Source organism: Rhagoletis pomonella, unplaced genomic scaffold (assembly GCF_013731165.1).
Source record: "Rhagoletis pomonella isolate Grant_MI unplaced genomic scaffold, Rhpom_1.0 Rhpom_scaffold_00237, whole genome shotgun sequence".
Taxonomy (NCBI): Eukaryota; Metazoa; Arthropoda; class Insecta; order Diptera; family Tephritidae; genus Rhagoletis; species Rhagoletis pomonella.
The window spans coordinates 32,739-52,179 of NW_023458791.1; the positions used below are offsets into that span (position 1 = coordinate 32,739).

The 19,441-nt window shown below is 37.0% G+C and overlaps 1 protein-coding gene across 1 annotated transcript; it reads left to right on the forward strand.

The window, feature by feature from the left end:
- Positions 1 to 18,310: 18,310 nt before the first annotated feature.
- LOC118750432 (post-GPI attachment to proteins factor 3-like) lies at positions 18,311 to 19,441 on the forward strand. The gene has a single exon (XM_036485153.1). It carries the CDS (start codon positions 18,383 to 18,385, stop codon positions 19,379 to 19,381), a length of 999 nt encoding a protein of 332 aa, XP_036341046.1. The 5' UTR covers positions 18,311 to 18,382; the 3' UTR covers positions 19,382 to 19,441.

Below are 19,441 nucleotides of genomic sequence, written 5' to 3' on the forward strand. Positions count from 1 at the left end.
CAAGCCCCCGAGTGTATTCAGCCACGAAGAACAGCTTCTCATAAAAATAAAATCCCCGTTCGGATTCGGCATAAAACTGTTGGCCCCTCCCCTTTGTGCGCCAACATCAAGGCGCACGCCCCAATTTGGAAGAGAAGCTCGGACAAACACTAACGAGGTCTTAATGTTTGTTTCTAAAAATCTTGATGTTCAAATTTACACGGGAACTGCGGGATTTTGAATGAATCAATAAAATAGAGACATACACATTTGTTGGTACAGGAATATATTTTTAAGATAACAATTCTATACACCGTCAGACGCAGTCATCTGAAGTATCCAACCTCGTATCTATATTTACTGATGGCAATTCCGCATCCGCATTTACAACAGTTGATAATAATTTAATGGCATCTGACGACAGTTTATGATTTTGTTTTGGTGGGTTTAAACGTAAACTTGAAATGACAGGGGCCGATATTTTTTAATATCCTTATTCCTTGACTCTTGGGTTTCTTCGGAAAGTTACCCAATTGGCAGGGGTGCCCATTCAATAATGAGAGGCCCATGGATGAGCACTCTAATATAGTAGTACTTTTAGTACATTTCCATTCTAAATTTTTTAGTACATTTAAATTCTAAAAACATCCAATCTTTAGAACATCAAAATCTTGACAGAAATATTTTTTTACATAATTTACATCTTTTAAACATAAAAAAATTAAAAATCGCGTATAAAAACTGATGTCCAAACTACAGTGGCGGCTTGTGGCAGGTGGTTTTAACCAAGGTGGATGGGAAAAACTTCAATATATATGAAAAAGAAAATTATACTGCCCATCTCGACCACTCTCGTAACTATTTTCCTAATCCATCATAATGAGTAAACAAAAAAATCAATCCGTGAATATCTATGTCTTACGTCAGTTTTTAGATGGCGTGACAATGAAAAAACATGAGCGGATGCTTGAAAACTGTTATTTTTTTAAGATAATACCACGATTTTAACAACGACGAAAACTAATTTACGAAAAGTTTAGAGCGAATTGCTAGCAACAGTCACTTCGATCTCCTGTAACACTAAATGCCTTAAGAGAATCGACTTGTTGTCTCATAACTATACGCAGTAGAGCCCTTTTAACAATATAAGATGCATACGAAGGCATCAATTTTTTTTTTGGACTTTTGGCCAGGGTTTTCCAAAAATTGGCCACTGTGGAGCGCCCTGAGCGGTGCAAAACAAGCTACTTTTCGAGTAGCTGCGAAGCAGACAGAAAATAGGAAAAATAATTCGAAGGCTATGATTTCTATAGATTTTTGTACGGGCTATGCGATGATACTATGCGTTTTCCAAAATTTTCCCATTTTCATGGTGAAAATTCTGAACGAAAATTTATTTGTAATTTTTCTGAATTATGGTCATTTTTAATATTGTTTTTAGTTATCTCAATCGAAAGATCAAGTCTTTTTACATATAAATCACTATTAAAAAAGGACTTTTTTTTACTTTTCCGAGTTATGAAGCCTTTTAGAGCGCAGCGCCCAAATCTGCTAACCGTGTGAGTCATAATAACATTGTTATAACTTTGCAACTACTTGATGTTTAATTCTTACACTTTCGCAAAAACTTCCCCACATAGTCATCTACAAAACTGTTTTAAAACAAAAAATTTATTTCAAACTTTATAACACAACTTGTGCATTTGAAAACAAACTCCCTCTTAATTCTCATAAAAAAGTTATAAACCTGCAGTTTTATTTGTAGTGAGTATTAAGAAGTGGTGTTAAACTTAAATTCTTTGGAATAGTTTGCAGTTTATTGTGTGAAAATTTCAAATCGATCGATAAACAAACGACTGAGATATAGCGCGTTTAAATGAAAATTTTGTTAAAATTATCAAGAATCAGTTCAGCACAATAATAAAATTTCAAACAACGTCACGCTGCAGCTTTTGTACGTTCGATCACAGGAAAATAAATAGCAAAGACAATAGAAGTGTACTCGTACGCCCAACTATCTAAAGTTTTAGAAAACTTTTACTGGCTTTGCGTTCTCGTACCCAAAAAACTTGCAAAGTAGGGGAAATTGAGAGAGCAAAATTTGAAAGAGAGCTGCAAAAATTTTTCCCAGCTAAAACTTGCAAGTAAGAAAATCAGCTGATCACAAACACATGTTTGTAAATAAACAAAAGAAAATATGGCCTTTTTGAGTTAATTATTGCAAATTTTATTATTAATGTTAGTATACAACGAAAAAGGGAGTAAATTTAATATGCACAACGTTTGTTGTGTTTATTTTTCGCTAATTTGTTATTCATCTACAGTTTGTAAACTTTAGTGTGTGCTGACTATGGTTGCCGTATGACATTTTTCGTTTGTACCATAATTTACCTTTAAATATACCAAAATAGATTTAAATGCAGCATACTGAAATGTTGCTTTGCTGAAGTTTTCGGTTTTGGTAGGTTGATTGTTGAAATGAAAATTTTATAATTTTAAAGCTACATCTGTAGCTATATCTATTACATTGTTTTTGGATCAATGTTAGGTGTTTGGAGGAGATAGTCTCGTTTTTGAATGCGTCTTCATGTGATATCACAAATAATTATGAGAAAAATAACTGAGTCATTCCGATAAAATCAATTTGTATTTTATTATTATTATTATTATTATTATTATTATTATTATTATTATTATTATTATTTATTGATGAAATATAAAATATTGCACCAACATTACTAGCACACTAGCTGCTGAGGCCTACGGTGCGTTTATACTTAATTCTTATGGACATATGTATGTGACTAATTTGTACGTAGCAGACTAGGAATTTACAATATTAGGCTTAAGCTTATTTATAAAATTTTATGTAAATTTAGGTCTACAAAAAAGCTATACAGGGTAGCGATTCCGTCGGCGTCAAGGATTTTTAGTAGGGAGTATAGGGGTATAGAGCCAAATTTGGGAGCACGCTGAGCGGCTAAGGAGGGGCAAAAATCAAGAATATGCAATATATCCAGGTTATCCCCACAAAAAGGGCATAAAGGAGGGGGGCGCCAAGGAGGAGGTATTGGTGGGTTAGTTTGGTGTGACCTATCCTTAAACAGGTGAAGAAAGTACTAAGTTCTTTCGGAACGGAAGTTGGATAAACGGATTTTTTGCATTCGGGATTAAAACCAGTGTATGGGTGATGAAATTGGGACCAAGTGTTGAATTTTAGAGAGGAAATGTGGTTGGTAAGTTGGTTTATTAGATCTTTTTTAGCTGAAGAGTGGAAAGTGATGGAGGGAGTTAGGTACATATTCTTGGCTGCCGTGTCGGCGTGTTCGTTCCCTTGTATGGCTTTGTGGCTGGGAATCCGAATAATTTTAATTTTATTCCCGTTTTTAACCAGTTGATCGCGTATTTGAGTGACAATTTCGTTGTCGTTGTAAATACTTTTTACGGATTCGATGACTGAGAAACTATCTGAACAAATGACAAACTTCCCTTTTTTATTCGATGCATATTCGATAGCCTTTTGTATGGCGAGAGCTTCAGCAGCAAAGATGGAAGAATAAGTTGGAAGCCATCCACCGCATATGAGTGCCCCGCTTTTTTCGACAACAGCGAATGTAGTACTGTGGTCAGTTTTGGAACCATCCGTGAATATTGGAACCCAGTCAGCTAGCTCTTTGTTATTTAATAGCTCATTGAAAAGTTGGACGAAAGTGCTATTGCATGTATTGCTTTTAATGTATGCATGTAGTTGGTCATCGATGGATGAGGTTTGTAGTAGCCATGGTGCTTGCTGGCTAACTCTGGGTCTTTTGGTTACTATTTGGATTTCCAAGTCTTTGCAGTAAGAGATGCTACGTCTTAGGGTGGACATGACACTGTGACTACGCTTGTGGCGGGACACGATGCTAAAGGTATCAAACATGAGTTTGTTGGTCGTATTCATTAATTTTGGTATGAGTTTAAGCGTGTTGGAGTATAGTCTTTCAGGGATAGATGGTAATCCGGCTTCGGCTAACACACATTTAGTCGAAGACGTGGTAAATGCGTTAATGCTACGACGAATCGCGGCATAGTAGGGCTTATTCAGGAGCTTTAAATGGGAGTCGGCGCCCCAACCGTAGATTGGGAGACCATAATCGATCTTAGATAGAACTAACGCCCTAGTTATATCGACAAGCGTGTTAGTGTGGATACGCAGATGTTTTGATTACAGGTATTTTATTATATTGAGCCTTGGAATAAGTTTTGTTCTGAGCTCAGAACGGTGATATTTGTACGTATTTTTACTGTCGAGCTTAATACCTAGTATTTTAAGATGGTTAACATTTTCTATGTCGGTATTGTCAATATTAATGCGCACAGAGGAACAGTGGTGCTTGCGGCATACGTATATGGAGGATTTTGCATTTGTTGTAGGATAGGACTGCTCCAGAAAAATCCCCCCAAGAATTAATATCTTGAAGTAAAATGGTAAATGTGTCCTGTACTTTAGCTAGATCTTTTCCCCTGGTGTAAAAATACGCGTCGTCGGCGTAAATACTAAATTGCAGGCTACGATATTTTGATGCCATTTCGTTGAGTTTTTGTAGGGCAATTGTGAAGAGCATGACAGACAACGGGGATGCTTTCGGGATGCCGTTTGCGAGTGTGAAAGGGTTGGAGTAAACGCCATTGGCTTTAACTTGAAATCTGCGTCCGGAGAGACACGACTTGATTAGATTATATATTTTCGGACCGATACCCCACAAAGAAAGTTGCTCAAGGACTGTATGAGCACCAACTCGATTGAAAGCTTTTTCGAAGTCTGGATAAAACAGTGACGTGATTTTTTGTTGAAAGTGCGTCACTGACAAAGTGTTGAAAGAGGAGAAGTGGGTCGAGGGTGCTATGGGTATTTCTGAATGCAGCTTGGTTTTTATTGACCAATCACAGCCTTTTGGTAAGCATTTTTTCCAGAATTTTACTCAGGCAGGGTAACAGGGAAATCGGCCGATAACTGTTGATGTCATTAGTTGGCTTGTTGGGCTTCGGAATCGGAAGGAGTATAGCTGATAGCTGTTTGGCAGTTGAATGATACTAATCGGAGTAGGTGGGAGTCCGGTTAGAGCCTTGATTTTCGACCAGACTTTTTTTGGGGTGGAGGATGAGTTAATGTCGGCCGTGAATTTAGCGATAGAGTTTGCTTTAGCTATTTTAACATTTCTTTTGAATAATGCATTCGCCTTTTTGTATTCTATTAAGTTGGGAGTAGAAGGTGATGATTTATATGTGTGCCATAGGGTTTGTTTCCTGGTTCTTAGGATGCTCAGACTATTGTTCCACCATGCTGAGTAGGTTTTTAAAGGGGTAATATTACTTTGTGGTATAGCAATATTAGCAGGCGATTTAATGGATTTTGTGATATTGGCGGTCAACTGATGTTAGAGGTGTTCCACACTTTAAAGGTTTTTTCACACATTGATTGATAAAGTTCACAATTGGCATCATCGGTGTTGAATTTCGGAGCTCTGGTAAGGCGACACGGGTCTAACTTGGTTTGAATAACTGTGAGGATGGGGTAATGGTCGCTACTGTACAAATTGTTTAGCGCCCTCCAACTGCAATTTGGGCTAAATTGGGAGGGTACTAACGTTAGGTCTACATGGGAGAATGTGTTGTTGGTAGAAAAATGAGTGGGGGACCCGTCATTCAGGATTACTAAATTTTCTGAGAAGATTATATTTTCTATTTTGGTACCTCGCTCATTTGTATTTTAAAAATGTTTTTCTTATCGAAAACTATTCAATTGTATAAAATGCCAAATCGGGAGAAAATGTACCAAACAGAAAATAAATTGCCAAATTAATCACCAGTGGCAACTGTGCAAGTGATCAGCTGTTTCGAAGGTTGCAAGTTTTTGCAAATTTTGCGTTCTCGTACTTCTGTTGATGTTTCGTCTCTTTAAGAGCGAATGCTGCTAAATTCTCAGAAATTTTGCTGTTGGAGAATTTTGTCCTCTGAATACGAGTACACACCTAATAGCAAAGACAAATTTAAATTTGAACAATCGTTGCCTGGCTTGATTCAAAGCGAACATTTGAAAGCACAGTTACATGTTGTGCCTGTAGCTGAGAGCGCAAAGATGCTGGCTGCAATTAGTTGCGGCCGAAAGTGTTCAAGTTCAAATCTCTCTATGCGGAACATATAATTTAAAATCTTTGTTTTCGTTTTTTTTTTTTTAATTATGAAAAAGTATATGTGAAGTGCACAACGAAAAAAAAGTGGTTCGGTTCCAGGTTACATGTTACTACTACAAGTACTAGTGAAAAGTTACGCAGCGGGAGTCAATTGTCACCTCCTAGGACAACTCCATGCTAAATGCGACAGTAGAAAGCATGGCTGGTAGATTTGCAAGGTACCGGTATTCGACTCCCGAAAACTGGTGAACTCACTAGTTCTGTAATAGTATTTCCGCTGCAGGGCTATGCCAAAGTGCACGGCTGGCGGTTTGATCTCTGCTAGGAAGGCGGACTTAAATAATTTTATACAAGCAATGCTGCTAGCATAGCAGCCTTAGCATAGAGTTCTGTTCGATGATAAATTCCAAAATTACATACATAAATGAAGTTTTGTAAAACATACTAAATAAGTAAAATGTTAGATTGACTTACCGAAACATGTCCATCGATGAAGGTACCTCCATGTATGTATGTGCAGGTGTGTATCACGGATGGCTGATGTTTGCTATCAGAAAATAATTAAGTATGTATATGTTTGACCTTGATGCTTGCTATTGTTCACTTAGCGATCTTTATGTTATTATAAGAATCCTAACATGTACATCAGATTTTTTTTTGGACGAATTAACACATTTCCACAAGTTAATACGAGCATTTTTTTGTAGGTATATTTTACCGATAATTTTAATAATCGGGATTGTAGTTTTAGGCGTGGTTTGATCAAATTTTAACAGTAACCTTTAATGTAATGAATATTATAACATTTTAATCAGGGCGCAGTCAGAGGCATTTTCTTTACACTTAATTTTTTCCTAACACAGTAAATTTTTCCGCTGAATTTTTTTGTGTAAGAGTTTAACCATTATTTATAACTAGATTTAAGAAAATGGCAACAACAGTGTAGAGGAAAATTATAAAAGAATCAAGAATTTATCCGTGCACTGCGGATTCTTTACCAGAAAATCTAGTATTTAGACAAATTCGCACTTTTTCACTACTTTGGACTATATTGTTGCCGCCTGCATTTCCTGTATAGTAAGTCTACTTTCGACACTGCTTTTTACGCGATTTTGGGAATATTTCGAAATCATTCGCAACGCCTGCAATTCGGGACTGGTAAACTTGGCTTTGGTAAACAAGATTCAGGGCGTCATGTGCGCGTGGCCGGCCTTGCTTGTTTTTATATTTTTTTTTTATTTTGCTGTCGTCAACGTGCGCTCTCGCAAAGCCTGTGATCACCGTAGTTCGGATACCGCAAACACTTTTCTTGTCCTCGCGATCCTCTAGCTACCCATCAAGCTCTGCGACGTGTTTACTACAAATCCGGAGTTCATGCGTTTGACGCGTGCGACCGCTCTTGGGACTGTAGAGAGCGCGTAGGTGGCATTGTTATTTCGCTTTTAAACTTATTTCGCTTGATGAGACAATGAAATTTTACTTAGAAAGTTCCGGATAGTATGCTTTATCAATTGAACACGTGGAGCGCGTAAATGGCAAGAACTTTGTGAGCTTTATTGGCAAATATAGGACTGCTAAATAAAAATATGTAATGTATTAAAGTGTACTTAATCAAAAGTTTTTTATTGTATATTCATGAATTCATTTTATTTTTTGATTTCCAAAGTAGTTGTTTTGGTCCATAATTGGACTAGTATTTTTCTGTCTATTTTGAACTAGTATGAGACTGGTAAATCTGACAATTGCCATCTCGTAGGACATCCCCATGTTAAAAATACCAGTTGATTGCATGGAAAAAAGATAGTTGGCTGACTAGTAGGGCATGCGGTTCATACTAGCTGTGAGGTAGTTTACAACTAGTACATTTGACTGCAGGGTAAATTCTTCACAACTCAGGCCTTCTGATGAGCCATCAAAAGTAATGCGCCAGTTTTGTATAATGGTAGTTACCCTATCTGGTCGCAAAAAGTCAAAATTGGTATTAATATTATTCGGATGTGATAACTGACCATTGGCTATATTAGCATTTAGAAAAGCACCGTTTGGGGCATTTGATGGAGGGGTTCGTAAATTCAAGTTTGCGAGCATACGTTGAACTGTCGTTTCAACCATTTGACCAATCTGTCTATAGTCAATAGCATTTGTGTTTTGACCTTAATTAAAATTTTGGTTATGCCGACCATGTCGGTGGTGAAAGGAGCGAGCGCCGTTTGGTGCGGAATGATGCGTATTGCTGCCATCAGCATTGGATGGCGAATTATGAGCATCAAGTGCTGGAAGTGAAAGATTTCGGTCATTTCCGGGTAGATTTGATGCATCAGCTGCAGCTTCCTCATAAAGTTTACGCTGTGCTTGTCTTGTATGGTATCGAGGCGCGGCTCCTTGAGCTCTTCCTCGACCTCGTGAAATGGAAATGGAAATTGCTCTTGTGGACGTTGCTTCAAATTAATCTTTTTGAGGTCGCGTTGCCTACAAGTTCTCCTACAACAGGGACATTCTTGTGAATCAATAAGCCAATGGGTAATACATTGGTTGTGATAAACGTGATTACAGAGCGTTATCAGGCAATCTTGCTCGGGTTTCATGTCCTGCAGGCATATCGTGCATGCACAAACATCACTGTCAGGAATAGCTGTCAAGTTCTCGTTACTCTGAACAACTGCCATTTTAGTAACCAAAAATGTATAAAAAAAAGTAATAATCAAAGAATAATTACCAATTTAAATTTCAACAAAATGAATGTTGCATTGTTTTCCGTATATGGTAATTTGTAAAGGGTAAGGATTGGTTGTCAGTGCGCAAATAAAATTTATTTAATTAAAAAAAAATTAATCACTTGGGTTATGGATTTGAGTAGGTACATAGATTTTATAATTTCAATAATACTGCTACCTGGAGCTAAAATTTAGTAAATCCAAATCAATACTTTATCTTTTTTTGTATTCTTTAAAACTACGAACACTCATATGCGTCTGCCTAAACTTACATTTCATTTGCATAATTCCTAAAGTAGCCAAAAAGGAGCTGCAGAGAGCCAAGCGGTCGAAATCTACCTGGTCTTTAACCCGCCAAATAGTCGAAGATCCAGCAAGGATCTACAACTTATTTTAACACCGAAGGCATTACAACAAAATTAAATAGAAAAATTCGTTTACTATTGAAAGGTCCGTTACTTAATTTTACAAAGTGAAAATTACCTAACCACGGGTTGAAGCAGCAAATTTTGGCACTTTAACCGAAGTCAGTTTACAACCTTAACGATAAGAAAATAGTCTTTTGCAGTTTGCTGCCCCAAGTTGGGCGCCATTTTTTGTAATTCATCAGGTGATCAGGTGATTCGGTGAAAGACACACAAATATCACTCCGACAAAAAACGTTTATTCTAATTTCTAAAGAAAAGAAGTAACGAGATACAACCAGGGAGTAATATGTGCGAATTACCCGCTTCAGAGTCCTCATATTTTGACCGTTGGGAGCGAGATCTGTCGGGGCCCGTCTTTACAGCTAGAAAGCAGTGGCTGGGGGGTTCGCGACCTCTTCCCTACGACCTCTGTCATTACGATTCTATTACAGAGCCCCTGTTTACACGGGAGCGATTGGGAATTACGTTCCGGTGCAAATATGATAGAAAGAAATAAAGAGAACCAAGATATTTTGATGTTAATGGTGAATTCAATCAAGAGTCGATTTATTTCCGTATAGATATATATATATAAATGTGGAATAATACAATATTTGAATACCTTTGGACGGGAGTGGCTTGGTAGCTGCTCTGCTCGCGTTGATCTTCTGAACCGAAGTGTTTAGAAAAGTTTACGGGACCTTAAATCGGACCGCCGGACAATAACTGACGTTAAGGGGAAACTTGACGAGAGTTCATTATCCGGCGGGATATTAAAATTAACCGAGCATACTACCCCATGTGCGCATGCATGTATCTGTGTATGCACATAAACATCCCTGCAGTAAATCGTGCTAGTTCAGAACTAGCGCAGAACTAGCTCCTTAAGAGGCGGTACTGGTTCTCGATCTATCCCAACGCAATGCTTTCAACTGTCTCTTTTTACATGGCGATGTCCTACGAAGGGGAAATTGCCAACTCTGCAGAACTTTCGAACTAGTACTGAACTGGTTCCATTTTCGACAGTTCTGGGACAATATGTTTTTTATGGAAAACAAAAAATTTAAAACTAGATTATTGGATATTTTTCCTTTTCTAAACCGTTTCCATTTCGGACAGATAACTTTTTTATGAAAAAATTTTGATTATTCGATTTTTTTAATTTTTTCCATTTTTTCTGTTCTTTTGCAGATTGCATTTTATTAATTTTTTATCATCATTTTCTGTTCAATTTTTAAACGGCACTCAACAATTTAAATTTATTAAATCTGAAAATCACAACTGCCTCCTCCGCGACTTGAACTCGTGACCAACGATATTATAGTCGGAGGTCTTCCCGCTGAGCTATTTTCGTATTGTACGAGAAGTGAGAATTTGTGCATTTACTTCTCAACAGAGCGCAACTAACACACCGAAAGTTTCAACTGTCCCTCTCTGCAGCCGTTTTGCACTAGTTCAGAGATAGTTCTGAAATGTGAAGGGCGGAACTAGCGCTTTAAGAGACTGTCTCTAAATTTTACTGCAGGGAAATATCTATATATTAATACGCTAACATAAATTTTGTCTGCGTTCGTTTGGCGATTATACCGAACCGATTTCAAAACCAAGAACACCGTTGGAAAGGCATTTTTTCGTAGATGAGTTTTTATGGTTTTACAATTGATTGAAAATTACGGCCAAAACCGTCGTTTAAACCTTTTCGAATTGTGTATACATGTTGCTGCAACATGTTCAATTTGACATGTTTCGCCTGTTGTTTCACTACACATTTGAAATTAAGCTTTGAAATAAAGATAAATATGAACATGAAGAAATGAATGAATGAAGATGAAGTCAAAAAAAGAAGGCAAAAGTGAAGATAAAGGCGAAAATGGAGACAATGACAGATACATAAGAAGTAGGGGAACTGAAAGGGTAAGAACACTTTTTGAATTTATGAAGTGAAACTGCTGTAGCGGCAGTTGGTTGGTTGGAAGTAAATTGTCAAATTCAAGGGGAATAATGCACATGGAAATGGTTCTCAGCGGTTTAGCGGTTTGAGAATAAAAACAAAAACAAAGATGCCTAGAGGTACAGGCAAAACGAAGATCAAAGTAAATCTAAACACTTTAAGGTAAAGGTGAAGAGGAATATGCAAAAATAAAGATAAACATGAAGAAAAGGATGAGGATGAAGATCGATATAAAACTCGATATTTTTCACGATATAGTAATCGATATAATAATCAATATAATAATCGATATTGTTATCGATACAATAGTGGATATTGTTATCGGTATAATAATCGATTAAATAATTGATTTTGTTATCGATTTAGTCATTTATATTGTTAAAGATATGTACAATAATCGATACTGATGACTGTTATATTTATCAATGAATTAACCGATTTTGCAATCTTTGTATTTTTCTATATGTTTATGGATATTGTTATCGGTATTTTTATCGACACATTTTCAACAGGGTTATCGATATACTAATCGGAACATGGAATGTGATGACATTACATGACATTACATCACATTTTATCACATGATATGAAGAGACATCACATGATATTACATCACATAATATGATATCACATCACACGATATCACGTGACATGACATTATATGATATGACATCACATTGTATGGCATGACATCACATGACTACACATCACATGATATGGCATCGTATGACATGACATGGCATTACATGACGTGGCATCACATGATATGACATCATATGGTATGACATCAGAGGATATGACAACACATGACATGACATCCTATCACATCACATAAAATCACGTCACATCTTATCACGTCATCGCACCTCATCTCCTCTACGTGAATAGAAAAAGAAAAGGATAAAAGCAAAGATATGAAAGATAAAAACAAAGATGAAGACCAAGGTAAAGTTACCGATTTCAAAACCAAAAACACCATTGGAAAGGTAATTTTCTGTAGATGAGGAGTTTCTATAGTTTCGAAATTGGTTGAAAATCGTCGTTTAAAAATTTCCATGTTTGTGTATGTTTGTATTTGAAATTAAACTTTGAAATAGAGATGAATATGAAGATGAAGAAACAAGTGATAACGATGAAGACAAAAAAAAGGCAAAAGTGAAGATAAAGACGAAAATTGAGATAAGGGCGAAAATGGAGACAATGAGAAATACATAAGAATTAGGTTAACAGAGTTGAAATTTTCCGAATCGAAATAAAATCAGCCATAAAGGTTACTGAAATTTATCGAATCATCGAAGTTTATAATTATCGAAATTTATCCATGCTTATTAAGTTAACGCAACGTATCGAATTATTCAAACTGATCAATGTTTACTGAGTTGTCGAAATTGATATACACAGAAAATTAGTTGTACAAATTTACGGATAGTTATCGAGCTATAAAAACGTGTGGGATTAACGAAATTTGTCAAGTTAAAGAAATGTATCAATTTATCGATATTTATTGAATTATCATTATTTTAGACTTAAGGAAATTTATCGAGGTGTCGTAATGCATGGACTTCTTTCAACTTACAGAGTTATCGATAATTATTGACCTACTGAAATTGGTTGGTTCAACGAAGCGAAGTTTATGGAATTTTCAAAATATATCGATTTATCGGAATTTCAAGGTTATATAAGCTTATCGATTTATCACTGCTTATCGAATTTAATCGTCCTAACAGAGTGTAACGAGTTATCAAAATGTTACGATAGTTTTCGAAAAATGTGGAGATGTCAAACTTAAAAATTTATTAAGGTATCCAAAGTTTTTACATTTTTGAGTTATCAAAATTTATCGAGCCATCGAATTTCACAGTTATCGAAATTGGTCGAGTTAACGAATTTTTTTGAGTTATCGAATTGTAGTGTTCTTGAAATTCATCGAACTATCGATATGTATCAAATCATTGAAATTTATCGATAAACTTGAATGTATCGGGTCAATTCCAAGTCCTGCCGAAGTTCTCCAAAGACCTTCTCAGATAAAAAAAATTTAGTTACGTTTTAGCGGAAGATTTTTCGGTTAGTTAATTTGTACCGTATAAGTTTTGCTACGTGTTAAGTTAGAAAACCTCTCCAAGGCTTCTAAAACTAGAAAAACTGTCGAATTCCGACAGTAACTGGCACTCTAGTATATATTATATGTTTACACAGACACTTATGCACGTACATATGCTGGCATTAGGGGGGTGCGTAAATAAGTAATATTTAGGCTGAAGGCCTAAACATACCGGCCCCCTTGCGATAAGCAACATCTGGAAAATGATTTGTTACGATGCAGCTACCAGGCTCACCTGCGTCTGTTTACAATTTCAGTCATTTTTATTGTTTTCTCAAAACTGCAAAACAAAATATCTCCGGGGACCAGTGCGTTAATGTCCGTTCTTCTTCCTACTGCTGGGAGATGAGAGAGAAATAAAGGTACAGACGTGGTCATAATTCAATGCTCTTTTATTTAGAAATAAAAAACTAAAATAAACATATACAAAAATTCATTATAAACAAGATTAAGAAAAAAGATGTTATTGCAAAGAATTATTTATTTTTTATTTTTTTTTGATTGAGCGCGGTAGGCGCCCGAGAGTACCCAACCAAATATTGTACTTTGGGCCAACAAGGGTCCAAAGGACGTCGGCAGACTACCGGGCATAATAATTTCGGCATACACGTCCGCGCCGAGCACGATTCGAATTGGAGAAGATTCGAAGAAATTCGGGTCGGCGAGTCTGATGTGATAAGTAGCAACTATCGTCGGGTCGATGCTTTTGGGCGGAAATTATTTATTATTTTCGCATGGGTTGCCACTTTTTCGTTAACGCCGTGCTTCCCTCTAAGGCACAGAAAGCAGCCCAGTTGGTTCCCTACTCGAGTGATTTGTAACCAAGGTCTCTCGCAAGGTCTCGCGCTATCAAAGTTGACAGCGTACGTGCGTCTATTAGGGCCCGGATAAGATGCAATCTTCTTCCTAATTCGATCTTGATAACTGCCGTTGGTGCGATAGAAATCATGGGTCGTAACACTTGCGTGTGCATTATTCCGTCTGTGAGCCCGTTTCGGAAGCTGCCTGACGCTCTTAACTGGCGATACCTTGCCACCGTTCTGCTCTGCTGACGAAGTTGGTTTCCGCTCCGCGGGTTCGTCGTGTTCGTCGGCGTGATCGGAAAGACCTTGTTTCCGATTCAGCCAACCTTTGAGTCTCGTGGTTGAGTGGGGGTCGGAAAGTCCGGGTCTCCGCTCCCATGTCGCTGTTCGGGCGGAGAGTCCGAGTCTCCGCTCCGGGTTCGATCCTTTCTAAAGTTTCCGGTTCCGGACGGAAAGACCGAGTTTCCGTTCCGGATTCGGACGCATAAATCGAGATCACATCCAACTCGTCTTCTTCCTCGTCAACCTGTTGACTCCAGGGTCTCCTGTCGACTGGGTCCAGGTTGAGGGTGGTGTGATGCTTGTCATGGCATCGGCGACATCTCTCCGCACTTGTGCAGTTTTCAGTGCGATATTCCATGGCCAAGCAATTGCTGCAGAATTTTCCCAAGAGCGCTTCGCGCAATCTTTCTTCCGGATTTTTCGCGCGGTAGACCGGACACAGCCTTATCGGGTGTCTGCCGTTGCATAAACGACAGGCTTTAGGATAACGATTTTTTACGATCCGTTGGTATCGTGAACCATCTATTTAAATATTGTTGGGTGGCGAGTAATTGGGGTGGAAATTGTCTAATACTTGACATAAGTTACTTCCTTTATTAGATAAATAAGATTTGGTAAGTGGGAACATGGCATTATTTTTAATTATTTGTATTTCACAAACTAACACGTGTAAATATGGGTTAATGTCGGCTTGCGACCCACAAAAATGAAGGGTGGATCGCACAAGTGCCATACCTTCCATTTTGAAGGAATGCATTGGCAAAGTTAAATTTTTATTACATCGAAAATTGTAAATTGCCTTTATGATGTTTGGAAGTGCCAATATTAAGTGCTCTTAAGAAAAAGATCATTTCCGTTGATGACTTGATCTACTAATATTCGTCATTAGCAGCTCAACTTCATTGCATGAAGTTGTCGAAAACGTATTACTCTACATTTGGAGAGCTTTAGTCATTCTCGCAACCCTACAACTAGCCTGCCACCCAAAAAAAAGGTTTGGATGCCATTGTAGGTGATACTCGGCCAAAAACAGGGTAGCTCATATGCAGCGGAATACATAAGTTTAATTTCAATTTTTATTACAAAATGTCTTATTCCCTTTTGAATTTTACATAAAAAATATGTGAAATATTTATAAAAAGTTAGTGCATTGATATGTGCTTATGACAATGCATCTTTTAGTAGTTAAAAGTGTATTTGTTTTAGTACAGCCAGCGAGTGAAAATGAATTACGAAACGCTTCTGTACTTCCAACCGATATCACTGTTCGGACTTAATTCGTAAACTGCACTGAATTTAAAACTATAACGCTGTAAAACGAATTTTAACTGCCGTGGATTTTAGATTTTTACATTTTTATACCAACCATAAAATATATTCTACGTATGTATCTATATTTTATAACTATATGCTTTGTTGCAGAAACATATTTACTGACTCAAAATATATTGTAATAATTCAAGTTGTGGTAAAAAATTCAAGAGTTGAGAACCGCAGTAGAAAATTCAATTTCGCTAAAAAGTGTAGTAGATTTACTGCCATTGCAGTGAGTTCCGAACGCTGACCGACATACTACGTTCACTTTGTGGAATGCATGTATGTATGTAGATTGGTACAATTGTCAGAAACCATTCAAGGCGAATTTATACAATGGAAAACCGTATACATACATACAAGGTGAAATGATATTTCTGCACTGCAAAAAATGTCAGAATGAATTCAATGGAAATCCGTATACATACACGGCGAATTCATATCTCATTTCAATTATATTTTTCTGGCACGCGGCGGTTGTGTAATCTTAAGGTTAGGTTAGTATGCGTAAAATATCGTATTATATAGCTATGTTTGAATGTAATTTTTTTATACCTTTCATGAGCATGAAATGGTATTATAACTTTGGTCCGATGTTTGTAAGTACCAGAACAAAAAGAGATAGACCCATGAAAATGTATACTTATATGATCAGAACGTCGAGCTGAGTTGATTTAGCCATGTCCGTCTGTCCGTCTGTCCGTCTGTCCGTCTGTCCGTCTGTCCGTCTGTCTGTCTGTTTGTATGCAATCTAGTCTCTCAGTTTTCGAGATATCCGGATCAAATTTGGTAGGTGGGTGTATTTTTATAATGTATTAATCATTTGTCGGAACCGGAAGAATCGGACCACTATAACATATAGCTCCCATACAACTGATTGTTCAGATATGAGATTTTTCATTATAACTTCTCCATTTATGCAGCTACGAACATGAAATTTTGCAATACTTGCACCTATTATCAACAGAATACTTACAGTGAAAATTACAAAGATCGGGTCACTATAACCTATAGCTCCCATACAACTGATTGTTCAGATATAAAATTTTGCGTTATAACTCCTCCATTTATATAGCTAGGAACATGAAATTCCGCACTGTTTTCAATAATTATCAACAAAAAACTTACAGTGAAAATTAAAAAGATCGGGTAACTATAACCTAAAGCTCCCATACAACTGATTGTTCAGATATGAGATTTTTCGTTATAATTCATCCATTTATGTAGCTAGGACCATGAAATTTCGCGCTGTTTTCACTCATTATCAACAGAAGACTTACAGCGAAAATAACAAAGATCGGGTCACTATAACCTGCAGCCCCCATACAACTGATTGTTCAGATATGAGGTCTTTTATCATAACTCCTCCATTTATGCAGCTAGGAACATGAAATTCCGCACCATTTTCACTCATTATTAACAGAATACTTACAGGGGAAATAACAAGGATCGGATGACTACAACATATATCTTCCATACATCTGATTGTTCAGATACGGGATTTTACTGTAAAACTCCTTTATTTGAACAGCTAAAACCGATAAATTTCGTAAGATATTTTATAAATAATAATACAAAGTCTACTGAGAAAATCGTCAAAATCTATGCTGTATAAGCTTTATCTCCTATAGCACTGATTGTTCAGATACCAGTTTTTGCCATATATCTCCTTTATGTACGAAACTAAACCCAATAAATTGTGTTACCGGTTTACATACCGATCACATAGCGGTGAAAATCACTTAGATTGGTGTCATATAAAGTATATCTTCCATACCTCTGATTGTTTAGATGCGATTTTTTATATAAGTATGTAACTCCTCTATCGATGTATGCAGATGTATTCAAAAGCAGTAATCTGTCAAAGTAAAATTTGCAGATGTTCATGAAAGGTATGAAGCCTTCGGCATAGCCGAAGACAGCGCTGCTCTTACTTGTTTCTTAATAACAGGATGTTGCTTGGCATAGTTTCTGCTGGTGTTATTTTTCGGCAAATAACACCAACATCGAGGGACTTAATCGAAGTATGTACCCGATTAATTTGCTGGCTTTTCTGGACTGAATTTTTGGAAATGCGTAGTTTTTCGTTCCAAAAGAAAACGTTTTAGTTTTTTTTGAAAAACCAACAAAATAAATAAGATACCGATTAAACACAAATTAAACTTTGTATACAATGTCGTATAGCACACAAAGGTCGGCCTTCGACAGCCATTTTCAAAACATTGCAAATGCAATTTCAGTGGAGAATTCCAGCAGTGTTTTGGTAAAAGATTTTGAATTAATACGTGTTTATCTAATGGAAATATTACGAAATGATCCAATAATTGGTCCCTTGCTCGTGAGCTTAAGGTATAAAGCTAGCGCTTTCGATTGTTCAATAATATTGGATTTTTCGAAGTTCATGCCTTTTGGTGTAATACGCACGAAGTATCCATCGTTTATCAAGATTCCGCAACGCGGACGCTGCAGCGTATTTGGCACGCAGGATTTGCCATTCTTCAGCAACGGCGAGTACGCTGCTGGCGGTATTGTAACCAATATTGTGAAAGGATTAATAGTACAGGGCTTAGATTTGGAAAAAGAGTGGAATAATGCTTAAAACAAAGTGGTACGAGCTTAGTTTTTTGGAAAATAGTTAAAATAATTATTATCATGTCTAGTTCAGTGTTACCATATATATATTTTTTAGTACTTGCGTTCTTAGTATTAGGTTGCCACGGCTCTATTGGAGATCGTACACAATTCTTTCACAATTGTAGACAAAACTGCGAACGGCAAAATTGTAGTGCAGATGGCGTAGAGCTTCAGGAGCAGGCCGTTAAATATTATCAACAGTCGATATTCGACAAAGCGTTTGCTTGGAACTGTGCGGATGAATGCCAATATGGTTGTATGTGGCGCACAGTGGATGCGTTTGCAGAACGCGGTTGGGACGTACCACAGTTTTATGGAAAGTGGCCATTCCTCCGTTTTCTTGGTACTCAAGAACCAGCCTCGGTGTTGTTTTCTATTTGTAATTTGGTTGTTCACATTCGCATGCTACGACGCTTTCGTACTGAGGTGCGTCCGGATAGTTCATGCTATAAGTTGTGGCATATTTTCTCATTTGTATGTATTAATGGTTGGATATGGTCGACAGTTTTTCATACAAGAGATTTTCCTGTGACAGAGTTAATGGATTACGCTTTCGCTTACAGTATTGTACTCGTGTCACTTTATTGTATGGTTATGCGGATGATATACCGGCAGTCGCTCATATTACGAGGCTTAATTTCATTGATATTTCTCTCGTTCTTTGTAAATTACTTTGCGTACCTGAGCTTAGGCAAATTTAGTTACTCTTTAAATATGACGACAAATATTGTTACTGGTATAATCTCCGCACTGGGATGGTTTGTTTGGTGTTATTTGGAACGACATCGGCGTGCATATTACCGTAAAATTATCCGCTTCTATATTTTATTCGGCATGTCTATGAGTTTAGAGCTATTGGACTTCCCACCAATTTTGTGGCTTATAGACGCACACGCCTTATGGCATTTGGCTACAGTTCCTGTCATCTCGCTGTTTTATGATTTTATAATTGACGACTGCCGCTCACTTTGGAAGGAACAGCAGTTTGAAAGTGGAAAGCTTGGCAAGCACATCTAATGAGTTCATACATAGGCTAATTCTTCCTAAACTATTTTGTGATTATGAGATGCTGTTTTG